The 23,103-nt window shown below is 41.7% G+C and overlaps 1 protein-coding gene across 1 annotated transcript in view; it reads left to right on the top strand.

Annotated features, from left to right (window-relative positions):
* Positions 1-23,103, top strand: part of nsg2 (neuronal vesicle trafficking associated 2) — a gene marked incomplete at both ends in the record, with an annotated part of 116,064 nt that overhangs the window by 35,966 nt on the left and 56,995 nt on the right. The window contains one exon of the mRNA XM_084320384.1: positions 5,446-5,556. Within this exon, the coding sequence (XP_084176510.1) occupies positions 5,446-5,556 (111 nt within the window). The remainder of the gene's footprint in view (positions 1-5,445; positions 5,557-23,103) is intronic.

The following is a 23,103-nucleotide window of genomic DNA, read 5'->3' on the forward strand; positions in this document are numbered from 1 at the left end:
GTGCTCTGAGCTGTCTTCATGAGGACAGTGGACAGACACTGGTGCTCTGAGCCGTCTTCATGATGACAGTGGACAGACACTGGTGCTCTGAGCAGACCAGGCTGCAGAAACAAATTAGTGGGGGGGCATAAAATGTTCTCGGGGGGGCACAATGGTTTTTCAACACAGGTTCCCTTTTATACGTTTCAGCTGGGACAACGGCGCTGTGGCTTGCTTGGCGTTGCCCACGGTGCTGAACTAAACAGCAGAGAGGCAATTGAAAAATCTAATTTCTCTATCTTAAGAACATTCACTTATACAAAAACAGACTGAACGGATATATATAACAGACCTGCTGGGGCAGCGGACTGAGAGCAGGGGACACAGACAGGCTGGATAAGATGCTCAGGAAGGCCAGTAGCGTGGTTAGGGTGTAGCTGGACGCCCTAGCGAGGGTGGCGGAGAGGAGGAACCTTGCTAAGCTCCAGGCCATCAGGGAAAACCCCTCCCACCCACTATACACAGACTTGGCTGACAGGAGGAGCATGTATTGTTATAGGCTCACACTACCTAAATGCAGCACTGAACGGCACAGGAAGTCCTTCATTCCGACAGCCATCAGACTATACAATGCATCACTGTGCCTCACTGCATCACTGAGCAAAGAGTGACAGTTACCATCTTCCTGGACTCTTACTTTTTAAACAGCACTGTGCAATATTACACCTACTGTAGACTTCAGTATATTTTTACTGTATTTATTTACTGTATCTTTTATTCTATTTTTATTCTATTTCATTTTATTCTAGGCCATTTGTTTTGTTATTCTTATTCATGACTTGTTCTGTCTAAATGTTTAATGTTGAGTGATTTGCAGTGTCAAATTTCCCTCAGGATAATACATTTCTATTCTATTCTATTCTATATCTTTGAAAAGTCTCCATTTATTCAACACTTCTGAATTCACTGACAAACTGAACTGAACTGACAAAAATAAAGTGCATAAAAAAGCAAACAAAAAAATTCCTCCACAGGCTACTCACCATCATTAGTAGAGCGGCAAGCGGCGTTTGGGGACAGAGTGAAATCTTCTTAAAACACTGCCCCTCCACTCATTCCTGAACTTTTTTGTTAAGTCCTTCTCAAATGCCAACTGAATTAAATTGGCCTTGCGTCGATGAAGCATACTAAGGCGATGTTCTGTAACGATGTTCTTGAGGGTAGAAAACGAATTCTCACAGAGTGCCGTGCTAGCTTCAGTAGTGTTGTTGTTGACATCAGTGCCCACTAGGGCTAAGCATTTGGATAGTCTACTTTGATTGAAAAAAAAAAAAAAAAAAAAAAAAAAAATCTCAGGGTGGGCACAGCTGACTCAGTGGGCGGGCCAGGCCCCCCAATGCCCGCCCATGGCGCCGGGTCTGGCTCTGAGCCGTCTTCATGATGACACAGACACTGGTTCTCTGAGCCGTCTTCATGATGACAGTGGACTATGGGCGAGGATGTCCAAATTCCAACAAGGCATTTTTATGGATGTTAGACCATTTTAATTGAATCCGTCAACTGAATGGAGCCTTTAAAACAGTTAATCTCGACAAGTTTTCCAAAGGACCATACCAGTGTAGTTTTGACCTTCACTGGAGCTTGTTCTTGTTCTTCTTAACTAATTTTGTATTCATTCATAGGTGTGTGTGTGTGTGTTTTAGTAGATCCTACCTTACTAAACACCATTCACACTGCCTTACTAAACACCATTTACACTGCCTTACTAAATAAACACCATTCACACTGCCTTACTAAACACCATTTACACTGCATTACTAAACACCATTCACACTGCCTCACTAAACACCATTTACACTGCCTCACTAAACACCATTCACACTGCCTCACTAAACACCATTCACACTGCCTTACTAAACACCATTCACACTGCCTCACTAAACACCATTCACACTGCCTCACTAAACACCATTCACACTGCCTCACTAAACACCATTCACACTGCCTCACTAAACACCATTCACACTGCCTTACTAAACACCATTCACACTGCCTCACTAAACACCATTCACACTGCCTCACTAAACACCATTCACACTGCCTCACTAAACACCATTCACACTGCCTCACTAAACACCATTCACACTGCCTCACTAAACATCATTCACACTGCCTTACTAAACATCATTCACACTGCCTTACTAAACACCATTCACACTGCCTTACTAAACACCATTCACACTGCCTTACTAAACACCATTCACACTGGGGCGACGGTGGCTCAGGAGGTCGTCTGGTAATCCGGAGGTTCCTGTTTGATTCCCCCTCCTCCCGGGCAGCATGTCGAAGTGTCCTTGAGCAAGACACTTAACCCCTAACTGCTCCCGATGAGGAGGTCGGCACCTTGCATGGTTGCCTCCGCCGTCGGTGTGTGAATGTGTGAGTGAATGGGTAAAATGTGAGGAACAAATTGTAAAGCACTTTGGATAAAAGCGCTATATAAATGCAGCCATTTACCATTTACACTGCCTTACTAAACACCATTCAGCCAATGTTGAAATGGGGTGGAAGAATACTCCATGAGACTTGAAAGTTGACAGACACAGGTCATTTGCCCTTGTGAATTACACAGTGCCTTTTACTCCGGATATGTAGTTTGTTTGGGAGTTGTGCTTTTGATACAAATTTGAAATGTAAGCTGTCCACCAGTGTCGTTGGTTTGGTAAATAATGGCTGTGCTCCTGAGAGAAACATTCACAGTGCATAGGTAGTAGGGCATAACAAAAAATATTGTTTGTTTCCGGTTGCCGACCGACCCTGCCGATTTAGGTGCGACCCAATATATTTTACGAGTTTAAAAAAAAATATATAAAAAAAAAATACGATTTTTTTCTTTTTTTAGAATAAAGTTTCATAGAAATCTTAGTCAAACCTTTAGTATTATGGATATTAAACATGCTGGCAGAGTACATGCATCCATGTTGTTGTGAACATTTTAATTAAATAAAGAAATTCCCTATCCATAGTCGCCGTGGGAAAGAATAAAATAAAAAAATTTAATTAAATAAATTCCCTACCTACCCATGCCTTAACTGACAACCAACAGGAAACAAACAATATATTTTTTTATGCCTAGAGGTACCGAATTAGGTACTTTTAAAGGTACCTACCGAATCACGTCGGTACTACCGAGTACCGATTCACGTAAGATCCGTCTGTGCCACATTTCGGTACAGAATTATTATAATAAAAAAAAAATTATTATTATTTTTTACTTTTCTTTTTCATGTCAACGTTCACATGCACAATATACGCGTACCTAGGATTTGACTTGATTCAACAACAAAGCAGTCGGGGCAATGGCAAGCCGAAAACGGTCGAAAGTGTGGTTATTTGAAGTTTTGATATATATATATTTTTTTACAACTGAGGTAGGTAGATTACATTTTTAGAGACTAAAGTACAGAAAAAAGGTACCGTTGGGTACCGGTATCGATCCAAATGTGAAAGGTAACCAACCCTAATAGGTAGACACGTTGTAAGCCTCTCCACTCCCCTTGCTGGAGGATAACCGACTGCAACCATGAGCAACAGTGATGTGTGAGGAGAATGACAGACGATTAATTAGTTGTCCTCGCATTGAAGTAGAAAGCTAATTAAGAGTAGCGTAGGTTCTGTGTCTTTTCATGCTATGATAATTATGCAGTGGAACAAAACACTCCTCACAGAGGAACATGCATACACAGCTTTTATGTCTGAAATAACCATTGGAATAGCTTTTATTTGGTCCATACAAAGGCTGCATAGACCCACTTTGGGCTTTGGATTTCTATTTAACCAGTATGCATCAGGACACACTTTCTCTCTATCTCTCTCTCACTCACTCTCTCTCTCCATCCATCCAACTCACTCATCCTGACCTCTGGGCTATTTTGACTGCAGACTATTTTGTTGAGGAGTGTTATAGTGACAGTATTGGGACAGGGCTGTGTCTCTCTCCGGCTCTCTACTCCTCTGGCTCTTGTTTAAACCACTGTGTTTCAGACTGTGATGGGGGGCCCATTATACTGGACACCACAAACCGACCTAGATCTCTGACGGATGCCTGATACAGCACTTTGAAGCTTTTATTGTGTGTGTGTGTGTGTGTGTGTGTGTGTGTGTGTGTGTGTGTGTGTGTGTGTGTGTGTGTGTGTGTGTGTGTGTGTGTGTGTGTGTGTGTGTGTGTGTGTTTTGTGCATTATGTTTGCATAGGAGCTCCATTTGCCCTTGAATCACCAAGACTCAATTAGAATAACAATAAAACTAGCTCTGCTTGCAGACCACAGTTTAATAATTATTTTTGTTACATCCTGTAGTTAAAAAATGCATCTGATATACTTTGCACAGTGTTGTTGGCTCTCTTGTGCGATGTGAAACACCTGGGACACATGAAGCATCAGTGAAAATATATAGCATAATAGACCTATCGCCAACCCTGCCCTCTTCTCTTGATCATCCAATCACATCTGTCACTTTGTCCCAGGGAAGCAGTTGTGTTTGGAGGATCAAGAAAAGAGGGCAGGGTTTGTGATTGTGGTACAAAAGAAGATTTTGACTGTGGTATCTTTTTACCCATAATTCCAACCTTTCTCCTTCACACTAGGAGCTCATAGGGATTAATTGTTCCTGTCACTGTTTGTTTTGGGTTCAAGCCTCTCTAGCCTGTTGTTGTTCTTCTTCTTCTGTCTTTGCTCCCGTTTTCCTTGTGAATTGCAGTTACAACAGTTTTTTTTTTGTTTGTTTGTTTTTTCAAACCGTACAGCTTGTTTTGACCCTTGACAGCCCTTTCAAGTATTTCAATTCCCTTATTGGAGTGAACGCCTGGAGTTGCTGCTTTTGAAACATTCATAGCCTGTTTCATTTGGAAATTACGTCAGATTGCAGAAGAACAACATGACTGTAATTAATGCCATTTCATTTTGACTTTAAAGGGTTTAATATATGATCGGATGGAACAGAGGAAGATATAAATATAGCCTATAGTATTATAACTATGTATTCCTTTATTTCCTTTTCCCAACATATGTTACCCACTGTCTTCCATCCTACTGACCCTGTCTCTTCCACCATGTATCGTTGTGTCTCTCCACTAAGTTCCTACTTATCCATCTATCCATCCATCCATCCATCCATCCATCCATCCATCCATCCATCCATCCATCCATCCATCCATCCATCCATCCATCCATCCATCCATCCATCCATCCATCCATCCATACTGTACCTCCATCCATCCATCCATCCATCCATCAATCCATACCTCCAACTGTGGATATATAAGATTTGACAGTGTCTTATAATGTCTCCTCTATTCTCTAGACAAAAAAACAAAAGTACAATACCAAGCGGGGCTCTTTTGCCTAGAGGTCACTATTTGACAGCATTACAGATTTTTACCTTTGTACTATTGTCCGTCCTCTGCAGGTGGTGGTGAAGACTCGTATGGAGTACCAGACAGAGAAGAAGAGGCTGAAGGTTCCCAAGGTGGAGGAGTTCACCATCAGCTTCACTGACGGTGTGTCTGAGAGACTCAAGGTGAGGATTAGCAACTCAAAGCAACAAATGGCACTACTTTTTCACTGCGAAGAGCGATTCCGGGTACTATACTTTTTAAGTATGGGCCTGGATGCCAAGTGTCGATCTTATCTGTTACTTTTACCGAACAATATAGACTTAGACCATTCATTTGTGGTGATTGAACAAATGTTTGAAATAATGCTGGCAATACGTTGTTCTCTGTTAGAAAATATCCACAGGCTGTGAGATGCTTCAGTGTGTGAGAATGACACATACCGTAAATCCTCGAATATAGGACGGGTCTTCTATTTACCTCAGTTGCAAAGAGCACCAGGCCTTTATTAGAGAGAGGCTTATATAAGAGGCAGGCCTTAATTTAAAAAAATTACACTCATGGACATAATCCCTTCATTTTCAGACTTTTATTGCATTATTATTATTACTATTTTTTTTAATACGTACATTGTCTGTCTACATTTATTTAGACTAGCATTGGTATTTAAATATTGAGTGCAGTTGAGTAATTGTGGGATTAACGTAATTCACACACTGAAGTTGGAACTGTCTATACTAGGTTGCGGGGTCTGGGGACGATTTAGCGTGTGGTACCTACCTTCTTGACTTCCTCAGTCGAATCGAGTTGAATCAATAACAGGCAATAGCTTTAGCTACTAACGTTATCATAGCATCATGATCTGTAATGTGTCAACTGGACAACGCCAGCCTCTCCTGCCAACGCCATATAGATAGCGAACGTTAACGTTTGCAAACGAAGTCAACGTCATCCAGCTGACACCACAGATCTAGATATTATGACAACGTTAGCTGGCGCTAAAGCTAACGCCAACCAGAGGGAAACGTTAATGTACGGTAGTCAGTGTAGCGGGAGGCAGCATTTGATTTGCATTGGCAAGAGTTTATCTCATTCTATATCACGGCACGAAAAATAAAAAAAATACTTCTTTTTGCGACCTTATATTGGAGACCGGCCTTTATTTGTCTGCATGCATCAAACCCTCGGCCATTATAAGAGGCCCGTCCTTTAATCGAGTACCCTCCACTATTAGAGGATTTACGGTAATCAATTCACTTATGGTTTGACATGTTGCATGTTGTTCTTGGATTTGAGTATCTGGGAAATTTACCTATCTCAAACCCTGTTCTCTTTTCTTGATCCTCCAATTATTTACATTTACATTTAGTCATTCAGCTGACGTTTTTATCCAAAGCGAATTACAAGTTATGTATGACAAGTCAGCAGGAAGGGTACAACTCTTTCCGCTGAGTAACAATGTTCATCAAAGTGTTGAAACTTGGGTGCTGCAGTGTTGAGTGCATAGTAGTAGAGACATATTAGTATAGTAGGTAGTAATATAGGCAAGGAAGATAGTGGAAGAGTGCATGATAATAGTAGAAGACAATACGAAAAAATTATCTGATATTGATTGAAGAAGTGTGTATTTAGTCGACAGAGAAAGATTGGTCCGGTTTCGGCTGTCCTAACTGTTGCTTCCCTCGGACCAACACTGTTGGTCTGATAACCTATTTTTGTCTGGTATTTATTTGCCTGATATCCAATACCCGTATTGGTGCATCACCAATGCATTATGAATGTAAAGGGGTGTCTGCGGCTGAAAATATGGAATGAATTACTACCGTAATTTTGGATTTGTACACTAATGCCCGTAGGCTAAGCAGTGGATGATTTAATTAAAAACTAACAGCAACATCAGCAAAGCATTTATTCAAGGTTTTATGGACTAAGATGAATTATCCTTAACACATTCCCTGCCACGCACTTTCAGCATCTTATACCATTCTCTGCCAGTACTGTAAGTCTATGGAGATGTTCACCTTCTTAGCAGGGCTATAACTTTTTAAATTGTATTGCTAAATTGACATTATGGCTTATTCAACATCGATTATCTATCGTTCAGGATGTAGGAACGTTTTATTCACTTTTTCATTCACACATTCATACGAAAATACCGTCTAGAATATAAATATGTTTTTATCGGTTTCTGCAGTAATTCCTAGAATGTGAGATATAGGCATAAATGCATATATAGATTATCAAATGCCGTGTATTAGTATCAAAATACTAATACACGCCCAAATCATGTCGATTATTGAGTTATGGCAGCGATCCATATCCACGGTGTGTGGCTAGAGTCCCGCGACGATATGCGAGTGGCCGGACGGATTTAGGAGACGCACCGATATCCAACCGGCCATTTCCGGTTTGGCAACTCGCCGATCATCCACCAGGGGGCAGTATTGAAGCGTTGCAGAGTTGTGCCGGCTCACACAGCATCAGACCAGGCTGCGTGAGGGAAATATGAATACCATGGCGAAAATATGAAATATGATCTCAATAACGTCGTACGCCGTGGATTGGCATAATTCACATGAACTTGAAACACGTCGTACAACGTGATTGGCGGGGAAAGTGTTAAGGTACAGCCATTGCTTTCTGGATTTCTTTTGCATGTTTTCCTTGATGGGGGGATGAGGAGTTTTGGAAAACCCCTTGTCTTACCATCTGAACGTTGTGTGTTCAGTTTGGGCTGCCAGTTTAAATCAGAGATGCATCTATAACTGACTCAGACTACACTCCTTAAGGGGAGAATATGCTACTGTAAGCATCTGCATGCAGAGACACACAAAACTACTGACTGACTGTAATATAATAACCGGTAATAATAATATGACTTCCTGTACAGTAGGCTTGGGCGGTATCACTTTTTTCATACCGTTATACCATGATTACATAGTACCCCGGTGTACGGTATTGAACGGTATGACTTTCATTTTCATCAGCGGGGGGGGGGGGGGGGGGGGCAGGCAACCCGTGTTACCAAGTAAACAAATCGTGGAGATGGCCAGTTAGCCCGCAGCATCCGAGTGCTACTATCATTAGCTCTCAGAATGGAGCCACTAGCCAGAAGCCCACAGCATCCTAGTAATACTAACGTTAACTCACAGAATGGTAGCCAGGAGCCCTGCAGCACCCTAGTACTAGTAACGTTAGTATTGTGTATTCAAAAACACACCGGACTGCGACGTAACGTTTTACCGTTTATTTGCTTGTTCCACCAGTGCACAACAACACACTCTCGTTACCACAACGTTTTACGGTATTTTCACAGCACTGTCGCAACATTACCGTAAAGCGTGACCACCGTTGTGATACACATACACAACAGTTAGCTCTCAGAACAGCCAGTTAGCCCGCAGCACCAGGCAGCAACGGTAAGCGTGTCTCGACTCTCATTTAATTTTGTAGACAACCAGCTCTGCGGCTCGCTGCCTCGCTCCACTAGTGACTCAAGGACTGGTCTCGCCCTCTGCTGGCGCGTGTGTGCAGTGCACTACAACCAACCACTGTTAAAACTCCGTTTCACTGTAATATAAACTGAAATGGATCTGTGATTTTGACGGTATTGATTTTCAATACCGTCGGTATCTCTAAATACCCCGGTATACCGTAATACCGTCATACCGCCCATGCCTACTGTACAGACATAAACAACACACAGGGTTTCCGTTAGAAAAAATTGTTGCCGGCCTCAGTGTCCGGTAGATTTCAATCTACCGGTCAAATGAGAGAAATTCCGGTCAGAGTTTATTGAGCTTAAAAACAATTGATAGGCAAAAGAATGACAACAAAACAAAAGAATGACATCATCAAGGCATGTAGATTTATAATATTTTTACTTAAAACTAGGCTACTTTTGCGTATAAAGTCATTATATTCCAAATAAAATAAGTCCCGAGACTCCGTGCTGCTGCCGACTTTAAATCAAATAGGTGTCTGTGGGCAGTCGCCCGACATTAACACTTTAATCGCCGATGACGTGTTTAGACCTCATTCCTAGCCATGCTCATTCTGCCGAAGACGCCGTAACTCGTCTTTGATATCAATAATTAAAAAATCTGTGATCGAAATCATATTTCTCCTCCGGAGCCATGAGATGTACTGGTGAGCTCCACTCAACTGTCTAACGGTTCGAGAGCGCCATCTGGTGGCCGATCGGCAGATCGGCCAAGAGGGAGGGGCGCGCCAAACAGGAAGTGCTCATCCATATGTCGTCCGGGCACTCACGATCGGTAGCCGGACTCCATCTCAACACACTGGATGATCAATCGCTCGCCCTAACTCAATAAACAACGTTATTTGGACGTATATAGTATTATACAACCTGGAAATGGTTCATCAGGATCAACATCCCATAATCAAAAACGGTCTACTCCACGCTGATCGTCCAACGGCGCGAGGAACATACGGTAAGATCCAGCGTTATTTTCTAACGTATTCCATATAAACTGCTCTGATGACCATATGACCCACACTAGACGAATGGTATAATGTTGCCCACGGAATTATAAACGCCCCCTCGCCCATCCGGTCAATATCAGATGATACGTAGTAACTTCTAGAACCACGTCCAGTTGACATTTTTTATCTCGCGCCGATTGCTATCAAACTGTATTTCATCATCAATATAATGCATTTGGAGCTATAAACCAAGTTCTGGAGAAAGCTGCAGAAAACGATAAAAACATACTTATACTTTAGACCATATTTTAGTATGAATATATGAATGAAAAAGTATATGGTTGCTACACCCTGAACAATGGATATAGGACATTGAATGGGCCATAATAATGGCAATCTAGCAATAGAATTTAAAAAGTTATAGCCCTGCAAAGAAGGGGAACTTCTCCATAGACAAATAGAGCTGGCTAGGGATGGTAAATTATGAATTTAACCCATGGCGATCAAAGTGTTAATAAACAGCAGTCTGTTATAATCACATTTTTATGAGCTAACGAATTCCGTTATATTGGACATTTGTATTAATTATATCAAGCGAAGAACTGAGAAATTTGGCAGAGAGAGACGGCAACATTATCGTGGGTTTGCGTGACGACTCTCTCTCTCTCCACCTCCCAACGACTTATTTGCGAGAGTATGTCGATGCAGAGCAGCAGATTCAGCTGTTTTCTGGCTCTTTTCTGGCTCTATCTGGGGACCGCACAGCAGCGCCCCCCACCCAACAGCTGAATTACCAATGGCTGAATTGGAGTACTGCACTGTGCCGCTGCTGCTCCGGCTCTGCAGCTTCACATGCACTCGCACACCCAGCACTAAGCTCTCGCTGACAACGTCGTTGTCATTATTAGAAGCAACGATGAAACAAATGTAATGATTGTTTCGTTCATCGCATAGGCTATTTAATTTTAGCCTATTTTAATACAATTCAAATAATCAAATTGTGCTTAGACTCAGGGAATTATTTTCACCGGACATTAAGACCGGAGAGATTAAATATGTCGGACTTCAACAGATTTTGCCGGTCAAATACCGGTAATTACCGGCTAACGGAAACGACACGCACGCACGCACGTCACATCTCTGGGGAATAGGGAATTCAGCAGTGTTTGTGAATCGCAGAGTTATCTTTCTGAAAGCATCAACTTCACCTACCTGTATGTCCTGTTTATTCCGCTCCACTGTGATCAAATAGAATCATGTTGTCATGGAAGCAAAAAACAGTGCCTCCCATGGCAACCCTCAGAGAGAAAAAGAGATTACTCATCAACACATTTGAGTGTGTACATGTGTGTGTGTGTGTGTGTGTGTGTGTGTGTGTGTGTGTGTGTGTGTGTGTGTGTGACGTGTGTGTGTGTGTGTGTGTGTGTGTGTGTGTGTGTGTGTGTGTGTGTGTGTGTGTGTGTGTGTGTGTGTGCCTGCGTGCGTGCGGAAGCGAGAAGTACTGCACTTGCAAGAACGGCCAAAATATCACCTGAGAGCAGAATGGTACTGTATATCTGTGAAGTCTGGCTGGAGGAAACGGGTCTGATGCACACAGTACTGAGTTCAGCAGCTTGATCGCTCGTGCCTCTCCTATATATCTGTCTGATATGGCTTGCCTTAAAATGTGCATTGTGGTGTCAGGCAGAAGAGAAGACTGTCATGTTTTGAACTATGGATACCGAACAAAGGTTTGGGACGGCTTTGAACTGTTGAAACAGTAATTCAGAACAGTTTTACCATTGTACGACTTTGAACTGTTGAACAGTAATCCAGAACTATTTTATTGCACTGTAAAATATATATATAATTTTTTTTATCTATTCTATTCTACAATTGTATTGCACTGCACTATTGCACTATTTTACTCTGTCTATTTTATCTTGCTCCTTTTATTATTGTCTATTTAAAACTGAATCAAACCATACACTAGGTGGCCTGTTGGGATCTTAGATCCTAATGTGAAAAACTGTGATTTTATTAGGGGTGGGACGATACATCGATCCAGATCGATACATCGATGTAATTATCAATGATCGAATCGGATCGATGCGATGTAATAAGATCGATTCATATCGATACTCTTATTTTGAAAATCCTGTGGCGAGTCTCATATCCGCCCAAGAACAACAGCAGTAGCTCCGTGTGTGTAGATGTTACAGCATAGCATTCTCCCTTTCTGTGTGTGTGTGTGCGCGCGTCTTTGGAAAGACCAGATGAGGTCAGAGGAGTTTGATGTTTAAATGTTATTTAAACATAAACAATATAATACATAATAAATGTAGGCCTATACATGATCATGCAACATCAACAAATTGTTGTAGGAACGGTTTGGGAGAGGGAGGTAGGGAGGGGTTTTAGGTTGTGAGTTTTGAGTTCCAAAAATGTTTGCTTAAAGTTTAAAGCTCAATATATCAAAACGTGGCACTTTACAGTGAACGGGAGGTCTATTTGTATTAAAAACAATATTGATTTTCCTTTAAATGTCTGGAAGAGCTCAAAAATACAAATGTCAAATGATATTTTCATTACCTTTTTTTGGTTGATCTAAATGTTACTGATTGTGTTAAATGGGCATATGATATCATCTCATATCGATTGCAGGCACCTGAATCTAATCGTATCGTATTGTATCGTGAGAGACTTTGTGATATCGGCAAATATCGTATCGTTGTCCAAAGAATCGATATCGTATCGTATCATGATGAAACTGGTGATTCCCACCCCTAGATTTTATATGTCTGCACTTTATGTGCTCATTTTATGCCTGTCTTTTTTCTGTTGTGAAGCACTTTGAGCAGCAGTTTCTGTATGAAAGGTGCTATACAAATAAAGTTTATTACTATTATTATTATTACAAAGCTGGGAGATGAGTTGCACACCTGCAAAAAGAAAATCAGCATCAGCAGACACGTCGCCGGAACGTGTCAAGAGGTGTATGTTGTCTGCATTTGATATGAATATAAAGAGGACAGTGGAGGGAGAATACAGGCATTGTGTGAACTCTGGTTCTCAGGGCTTGTGATTTTCAGAGGATTATTTCAATTATTCTCTGAATTATTTGACCTCACATTGATGCTTTTGATTAGCGACGTACCAATACTGAGTGATAATGGGATCCGATATCAGGCTGATGACAAGCTAAAACGGTATCGGAGAATTTCCCCCAACACTATAGATCCGACTTACTGTATCTCAAACCTCACCCTCTTTTCTTGATCCTCCAATCGCAACTGTTTGAGATAGGTCACTTGTTTAAATTTGACCCAGAAATCTGTTGAATTATATTTCAATACTTTTTTTCCAATGACCCCAAACAAAGTACGTATTGGGGCGTCCCTGCATTCCAATGGGAGAACATAGTCGAAATACAGTAGGGCTGCTTATCTGTGACGTATTTGCTTTCACTCTGTGGCAGATGTTTGATTATGGACGGCGTCCTGTGATCCTCTGTGTCTCACAGCGGACGTGAGCTTGATGTGGTAACAACCTTTGTTAGGCAGAAAGGTATTTCAGGCGGTCCGATTGTGGGTTGGATTTGGATGCTGACTCGCTTTGCGTAAGCGACGCGGAGTGAATGTACACACGTATACTCACATACACAATGAATGAGAGAGAGAAAGAGAGAAATAGAGAGAGAGAGAGAGTGCAATGCAGAGCAAACGTTTCTTAGTGAAAAGCTGAGCACATTCCGCTGCTCCTGTCAAAGCTGTACAGATTGGGCTGATGGATGAAGCACTCAGAGGAGAAAATACTCTCTAATCTGCCCTCCCCCACTGCCTCGCTCACCTCGTCATCCTTCTCTATCTCTCCCTCCATCTCGCTCTACCTCTCTATAAGCCGCTTTTCCAACATGCGGTACTGGATCAACTCCACTCTACTTGGTACCAGGGCCCTCATTCATCAACGTGTTCTACGCACAGATCTGTGCTTACCCTGTGCGTACGATCATTTCTAAGCAAAGAGTGGGATTCATCAATTTCAACTTGAACTTGACTTCGTGCTTACATCTACGCACAGTTCAGACCTGGCGTACCTAGCGCCCAGTGGTAGAATATATTATTACAACAAGGAAATGAGCTTCTGTGCATAATAACACTGGCATGTTCTGTACGAACCGTAGTTCATTATAGTTCATTGTAAAATAGCAACAGTAGTGTAATTATGGTCAAAACCCTATAAATAGCATTTGGAATAATAGATCTTTCTCTCAGAATGAATGCAGCATGGTTTATATAGCGTTATCGGAATATACGGGGTGTAGGCTACTGACTGACTGCGCTCCGCGTAGCTTGATTGATTGATTGATTGAAAAGTTTATTAACAGATTGCAGAATGGGTACAGTACAGTACAGCTCAGTACATACAATTGTTAATTGGGGATGTAGACCAACTTTCGTCTTGTTTACATCAGGGTCCCCCATTTTCAATTCATCATAAATCATAAAGCTCAACTCGTTATTATTTTGCGCACAGACCGCCGAAACACGGGAACGTTTTGATTATATTTAAAAGGCTTTACGTTAAACGAAACAAGTGGAATTTCGAAGCTGTAAGCAGAATAAGACATATGAATATAGTGTTCTTCCCCCTTTTTACTGTATAAGAAAGAATAGAAAACGCATTGCAATGACACCATGCAGATAGTGGACAGACTATATGATGGGATTCAAGTTCGCGTTTTTGTTGCTCATAGGCATGCTGTCAGAGTATGATATCTTAATCAAACATTCTAGAACATTTGTCGTCACAGATCATGTCCTAATAGAACATAGGCTATGGCATGGATCGTGATATTGTGTGGACTGTTATTATTACTGTACACCGGTACCACCCATTGTGACAACAGCCTTGTGAGTCCCGCACACAAACATGATGGAATTCAAGTTCATGTATTGAAAGGCAGCTGGCTACATCATACATGCAGTGAGATTCATTGTTCTTGTATATGCTCTCGTATTATATTGTTTATATAGGCTACCCAATACTGACATCAAAATAGATTGTAGTATGCTCTAGAAATCATATGCAGCAGGTAGAAAATTGACGGGAGATCCATCGCGATTTGGAATAGAATTGAGGAGAACTTTAATCCCGGTATTAATCAAACAACACGGGAAAAGGCAGTCATATCCCAGCGCGGTCTTTATTAGCCGACAACAAAATAGATGCCTCTAAAAATCATATAGCCAATCGAACACAACTAATAAAGGCATTCATATTACAGCACGGTTATAATGACACACAACCAACGCCAAACAGTGGTCAACGAACGGTCTTTATTAGTATTTTGAGCTGTCCAGGCAGAATTGCAGCAATGGTCTTAGGGAGCCGTTGATATCTGACATCACCGTTTACAAATCCGCCTTTTATTTATCCCATAATACGCGATAGTGTCTTCTTGGTTCGACAGCAGTGAATTCTCCGTGGAGTTTCTCAGGGTTCCGCTCGGGTCAGTCCATTATTTCACATCCCATGGGGGGTGTTTCCTCACTTTCATGACCATATATGGATAATCATGCACGAGCATTGACGGTAGAACAAAGTGGTATTCATCAACACGGAGGAGCATAGAGCCTGCGTACGCAGTGTGTGATGAATCCCGACTTCCCTGTGCGTACACTAGTTCTACATTCCGTGCTTACGTGTGGAAATAGAAATGTTCTACGCACACTATTGATGAATGAGGGCCCAGGTACTTTGTTATCTTTTTTTGTATCCACTTTTTCTCCTATTTTTCTATTTTTTCTCCCATCCCAATTTCGGTGTGCCAATTCTCCCCTCCCCTGTCTTGAACGTTGCTCGCATATGCCCCCCACTGGCCGGTTGTAGGGAGGATAGAAGCCTTGCATCACGTGTCCCCTCCGATACACGAGGAGGCAGCCTGTCACATCTTTTCACCTGCCAGCGCGGACTCTCATTGGCGAGGTGTAACGTGTGGGAGGCTCTTACTACCCCCGCTATTTCCTGTCTCTGCTGTGCAGGCGTCCCCCAACCGACCTGTAGGAGTCGCTGTCCACAACGTCCAGATTACCACCCATCGACTTCCACCCGCTTACTCTGCCGATTGAGTTAGTATGACGGCCAGCCCAAGCCGAAGGCAACGTCGACAGCCGGATTTGAACCCGGTGTCTCTTGCGTTGTTGACGAGCGCAATGTCCGCTGCGCCACCCAGCCGCCTCTCAGGTATTTTGTTTTCCACTGAAGATAGTACCCCCATCAATGCAGCTGAAACTGCCACGCCCAGAACTAATGTCATTGTTCGCCCCAACTGCTTCTTCTGGTCTCCCGCTCTCTGGCACCTGTTTAAGGCCATAGTGAACCTCATATCGTTTTATCATTTTCTTTCCCCAGCAAATCTCTTAGTTACATCAATAGTGTGCTATCTGTTGTGCAGGGTAAGTATTTAATGTTCGCTATTAATACTTCACCTATAAGTACAACCCAGCTTAGTTTACACAATGTTGCTGTAATTAAGAGATACTTGTTTTTTCCAACTAATAAATATTGCAAAATTGCGCCCCAATAACCCATATCATTGTCTTGAACAGGTTATTCATGTCTTTATTTCTTCACGAATTGACTACTGCAATTCTCTGTTCACTGGCTTTGACAAAGCAGCTTTGGCTAAACTTCAAACCATTCAGAATTTGGCCGCCAGATTGTTAACCAGAACCAAACGCAGAGAACACATTACCCCTGTATTAGCCTCGCTACATTGGCTACCTGTAAAATACAGGATTGATTTTAAAATTGCACTCACCACCTACAAGGCTTTAAAGGGTGAAGCCCCAAGCTACATTGCTGAGCTTATAACCCCTTACTGCCCTAATAGGGCTCTCCGCTCCTCCGACCAAGGAGAGCTCGTCGTCCCCCGGACCAAACTAAAAACCAAGGGTGACCGGGCTTTTTCAGTCGTAGCACCCAAGCTATGGAATCAGCTACCTTGTGAAATCAGGTCTGCTGATAGTGTGGAGTCTTTTAAACAAGGTCTAAAAACCTTTTTATACAGTCAGGCTTTTAATTGATCATGTATGTGGTGTAACATTTGTGTATGTGGTTATATGTGATGTAACATGTGTGGTTATTTTATTCTCATTAACTTTTTACTGCCTGTAAAGCACTTTGTGATTTTAATCTGGAAAAGCGCTATACAAATAAATGTACCTCACCATTTACCATATGTATATCTCTCTCTTTCAATTCAAAGTGCTTTATTGGCATGATAAGATATGGCTTACATTGCCAAAGTCTACATATAACAACATAATAGCAATTAAAATAGTGAGTCACAAACAATAGCCTACATTCAATTATGTAAATATCAATTGTCAAAGTGGAGTTGAACAAAAAAAAACGATGAAATTGAATTCATGATAAAACATTTATTTATTTTATTATTATTAAGTCATAACATTTTTTAATTAGCATTAAACATAATGCTAATAGCAGTAACCATACCACAAGTAAACTGTAAACCAATTAAACTGAGAGACAGAAAAAGGAGAAACCTATAGGGAAGAGAAAGTGTGTACAGTAGGATAATCGTACAGTTTAAAAAAAAATCGTATTATTATTATTTTCAATTCCTTATTGATAGTGTTATGCTGCTACCAGTGTATTAGGACATTCAGCTGAGTCTCCACCTCTCCTGGGGAGCAGAGTGAATACATTCTGTTCTCCCTGCCTGCTGTGTTCAATGAGTATGTACTCAATCTCTGTCAATGTCTTCCTCGCTTTTCCCCCTCATCTCTCCATCTCTCTATCATCCCTTCTTTTCTCTTCATTTATATATCTTTCTCCATCTTTCACTATATCTCTATCTCTCCCTCCATCCTTCACTACATCTCTCTATCTCTCCCTTCATCTTTCACTACATCTCCTTCTCTCTCCCTCCATCTTTCACTACATCTCTCCCTCTTATTTCCCCCACATCTTTCTATCTCTTCCTGCATCCCCTTCTCTTCTGTACCTCCTGTAATGTTCCCTCGTCCCTCCATCTGTTCCTGGCTTTCTTCTCCTCCCACACTCCCTTCCCTCTGTCATTACTCTCTCTCTTACCCCATCCTTCCTTCCTCTCTTCCTTCCTTCGTTCATTCTTATCCACCCATCCGTCCTTCGCTTCTTCATCTCCTTCTCTCTTTCCATCTCTAGGATTGCTCCCAGTAGACCTGAGCTAGAGTCCATCCTTCTCTGGATCAATCCCATCTCTGCCTGCCTGCCTCTCTCTCTCTCTCTCTCTCTCTCTCTCTCTCTCTCTCTCTCTCTCTCTCTCTCTCTCTCTCTCTCTCTCTCTCTCTCTCTCTCTCTCTCTCTCTCTCTCTCTCTCTTTCTCTTTCTCTTTCCCTCTCTTCTCATCTCTTTCTCTTTCCCTCTCTTCTCATCTCTTTCTCTGATTGCTCCCAGAGGACCTGAGCTGTGGTGTGTATACATTCCCTGTAGTTGTCTCGTTCTATTGCCGAGACAATGGGAGGACATGTTTCCCCCTCATTACCCAGCCAGTATAGGTATAACAAAGCCTGACAATCACACAGTACTACAGTATCCCTCCCTCTCACGCAGAAGCGCAGCAGAACACATTTCCATGTCATGACAGAGGACACAGTGTACTGTACCGTGTGTCACACAGCATGGAAGGGATGGAGTGGATGGAGGGAGGATTGGACTCATGGTGCTATAGTTCATGTTGTCCTACTAGCTGATTGGCTGATTGTGTTATATGTTGTCCTGCTAGCTGACTGTAGTTAAGATAAGATAAGATATTCCTTTATTGATCCCCTTGGGGAAATTCAGGAAATTTCATGTTCATGTTGTCCTGCTAGCTGACTGTACTTCATGTTGTCCTGCTAGCTGACTGTACTTCATGTTGTCCTGCTAGCTGACTGTACTTCATGTTGTCCTGCTAGCAGACTGTAGTTCATGTTGTCCTGCTAGCTGACTGTACTTCATGTTGTCCTGCTAGCTGACTGTACTTCATGTTGTCCTGCTAGCTGACTGTACTTCATGTTGTCCTGCTAGCTGACTGTACTTCATGTTGTCCAGCTAGCTGACTGTACTTCATGTTGTCCTGCTAGCTGACTGGCTGGCAAGGCTTCCAGGAACATGGTGTACGCAGTGGCTCTCACTATAAAGACACACACACACACACGCAGGGACACACACACACATGCGCATAGAGACACACATGTGCATACAAATAAATATATATGAATTAAACTGGACTTTGAAGAAGTCTTTATTCCTTGCACACACACATATATATATGTATATAATATAAAGCTAAAAGAATAAAACCTTCAAAAGAAGGGACTGCACACTCCTCAGGACTGATTTAGCTTTTTTATTTGTTTGGTGCACAACGTGTTTCGCTTCCGCTTCCTCAGGTGCTGTACAGCAGGTGTCAGTGTTAATCATCAACAGAATGCTCCACCGCCACATAGTAACATATCAAGCTCTTTGGCTACTCAATTATTACATTTCATTTATCATTTTGCAAGATGTAATGCATAGAAATCAAATCACATATATAAATATGAAGCATAGAAACCATATACATATAGACTCATTTTGAAATGGGGTTCCACAGAAATTCTGTGGTACCCCATGGTTTAAATGAATCCCTTGAACTAAATACATTTTTGTAATCACTATCTCAGGGGTTCTGTGTAACCTTTGTAGGTGTAATTTAAAATTATATGTCATTTCTAATGACTTGGGTATTTGTCACTTTCTATACATTTTTCATACCGTGTTATTATATCTTCTTTTCAAAATTAGTATATGTATGTGGTTTCTATGCATCATATTTATATATGTGATTTCTATGCATTACATCTTGCAAAATGATAAATGAAATGTAATAATTTAGTAGCCAAAGAGCTTGATATGTTACTATGTGGGAGTGGAGCATTCTGTATATGATGATTATCACTGACACTGGGCCCCGTTCCCCGTACCTGGATAACTGAGTTAGCCGGATAACTTTAACTGGATAACTGAGTTAGCCGGACTTTCCGGTTCCCCGTACCTGGATTTTCCAAATCACCATGACAACAGATCCAAAAGTTTGAGCCTGGTCGAAAGCAGAGTTTAAGTTCAAGTTAGCCTGAACCATCGCCACGCCCCCGCAAAGAAGTGACAGCCCGTTTCCTGAAATTATTCCCACAGTCTACGATCTGCATTATACCATTCTGAATTACGTTTTTGTGCTCCATTCTTCCAGAGGGGGCTTTTGAAATGTAAAATAGACCCAAAATGCTGATACTAAATTCACTTTGTCCTAAATAATGCACGTTATATATACCGTGGCGCTCGCTCGTGCGATGTACACATTATGTGGTTATTTTAATTGTAACTGGGATTAAGATGTCTGATGAGATGCGCTGTTTGACGGATTTGAGAAATTGAATGAGCCGTTGACGTCACATTAATGAATGAGGATAAAGAGATAAAACTTCCTTCAAAACAAAGAATATTCTAAACACGGGTCTCTCGTTCATTAATGTATAAACAATGAATTTATCCCATCTGGCACAGTGGCTCAGCGGTAGTGCTCAATCCTGGCAACCCGGCGACCGGGGTTCGAATCCCCGTCTTTCCAATATAAATTTTTGGAATATAATATTAATGATTATACGCAAAGGTAGCATAGTTTTAAGTTAAAATATTATAAATCTACATGCATTGAGGATGTCATTCTTTATATAGCTCTCAACGTGCACCAAATTGAATTATTCCTATATTGCAAAAAGAAGGAGACGACTGGGTCTCGAACCCCGGTCGTCTGCGTGAAAGTCAGAAGAACAACCCGTTAGACCACAGAGAAGATAAGTAAAAGATCGACCATACATCAATCAATGGGTAAGGGAGCCGTATCGTTATTCTGTATGACAGTTTTACTAATTATTTTCGCTAGCAAGATCTCATTTGATTATTCAATCCAGCAGGCAAGTTTAAAGAAATATAATCTGATTGATTGAGGTAATGAGGGACTTGAAATTAGCCTATAGATAACGCATTTAACTTGTCGGCGAGGCGATTGAGCCGTACTGCAATATGTTAATAAAGTTCTAAATCAATTAATCAATCAATGCCGCTAGAGAATCAGATTCTCTGCTATCGATACGTGCTGGCTTTTCAACTGAAGCGGCCGCGCGCATTTAGCCTGGGTCGCAAGTCTTGAGTTAACGAGACTGAATCCACCTTCGAGGAACAGGAAAATCCCGGCTTCAAACATCGGGTTAACTGAAGCTGGATAATGACATCTTGATCGACTTAGTTGAACCAGGTACAAGAAACAGGGCCCTGCTGTATAGCACCTGAGGAAGCGGAAGCGAAACGCGTTGTGCACCAAACAAATAAAAAAGCGAAATCAGTCCTGAGGAGTGTGCGTCCCTTCTGTTGAAGGTTTTCTTCTTTTAGCTTTATACATCTGTCTTGCGCTGACCTGCACCTCCAATCGGGGTCCAACTAGATGTGCACAAGTCTTATTTAGTTTAATATATATATATATATATATATATATATATATATATATATATATATATATATACATTAGGGGTGGAACGGTTCACAAAATCGACGGTTCGGTTCGTATCACGTTTTAGGTTTTCGGTTCGATTCGGTATACGTTGTTTTTTTGTTTTGTTTTTTTTAACACCAAAAATACCATACATCAACATAAGATATATAGCCTAAAAATAATCAAACTTTTCAGTTATTCTCAAGGATGTAGTCATGCAAAAACTGAAAGAATGAGGCCATTTGACATCAGGCACATTATTTTGACAGTGACGGTTAGAGCTAGGAGAGATTTTGGTACAGCAAGAGGGGAGGCATTGCTGATTTAAACATGCTTCTCATTTATTTGGTAAAAAAAAAAGGTTTACCTTTAATAATGTTTGGCACACAAAGACCGAACTGACTGAAAAATATAGGCAACATTTGTCAAAGTATTAACTCAATATACCCCCCTTCCCCACTAATCGAACTGATGTCCTGGAGTCACTTATCTGTGAGCATTTCCACGGTTAGCTTGCGGCTAACATTAGTTAGCTCGCGGCTAAAGTTAGTTAGCTCGTAGCTAACGTAACGTTATATAACCGAACAATACACACATGCCCCGAATGCGTACCGTTCGGTACGACCTCCACGGTTCAGGGCATGTGTGTATTGTTCGGTACGCGGTTCGAATGCGTACCGTTCCACCCCTAATATACATACACATACATACATACATACACACACACTCGCACATGCACCCCATCCCCCTACACATACACACAAACACACATATATCCAAATGCTTGCACACACTCACTCACACACACACACACCGTCCATACCATCCGCCAACTCAAACACACAGTTAGTATTCTTGTCCAGGTAGCGATGGGAGAGGCAGTCCCTGTCCAAAACACTTATCCCATTACTACAGTACCACCAGTTGGAGTTCTGAGTCTCCTATTATTATAGTACCACCACTACACCAGGGGTTCTGCCTACTGGAGGTACAGTATAGTGCTTACTAGAGCACACTGCCGTGAAGGAAGGGTTCACTACATTTACAACACAAGACAAAATTAGAGCAACACGGCATGCGGCACAATAATACCGGCACAACTAACCGCCTCGGACAGTCCTTCATACCAGCGGCCATCAGGCTCCACAACAGTGGGCAGCGACTAGCAGCCTCCAGGCTCCACAACAGGGGGCAGCGACTGCTACCAGACATTGACCTGGGACTTATAGGAACCCAAGGAGGACAACCTACACTACCTTAGGCTTACTGCACCTTATGTGGATACTGTGATACTGTGAATAATGTATATTTCAGTGGATACTGTGATACTGTGAATAATGTATACTCAGTAGATAGTAAATTATAACACTACCTTATGCATACTGCACCTTATGTGACACTGTGAATAATGTGAATATTTTCTTCAGCTAGTTAGATAGTAAATTATATTGACCAAATTGACCTAATTGTTTACACTGCCTGTGTTGTTTTTTACTACCTGTACCACCCCCCCCCCCTTCCCTCCATGCTGCTATGATGCCTGAATTTCCCCAAGGGGATCAATAAAGGAATATCTTATCTTAGTTTTATCTCGATTATCTTGTTTTCACGATCGTGGGAAGCCACAATTGCTATTGAAACTTGACTAAGCGCCCAACCACCAGTTAGGCTATACATTCAGGCTGCAGGTGAAAGTGGCCCAAATCTGATTTCTTCACAACACTGT

This window comes from Notolepis coatsorum (assembly GCF_963971535.1).
Source record: "Notolepis coatsorum genome assembly, chromosome: 8".
Lineage (NCBI taxonomy): Eukaryota > Metazoa > Chordata > Actinopteri > Aulopiformes > Paralepididae > Notolepis > Notolepis coatsorum.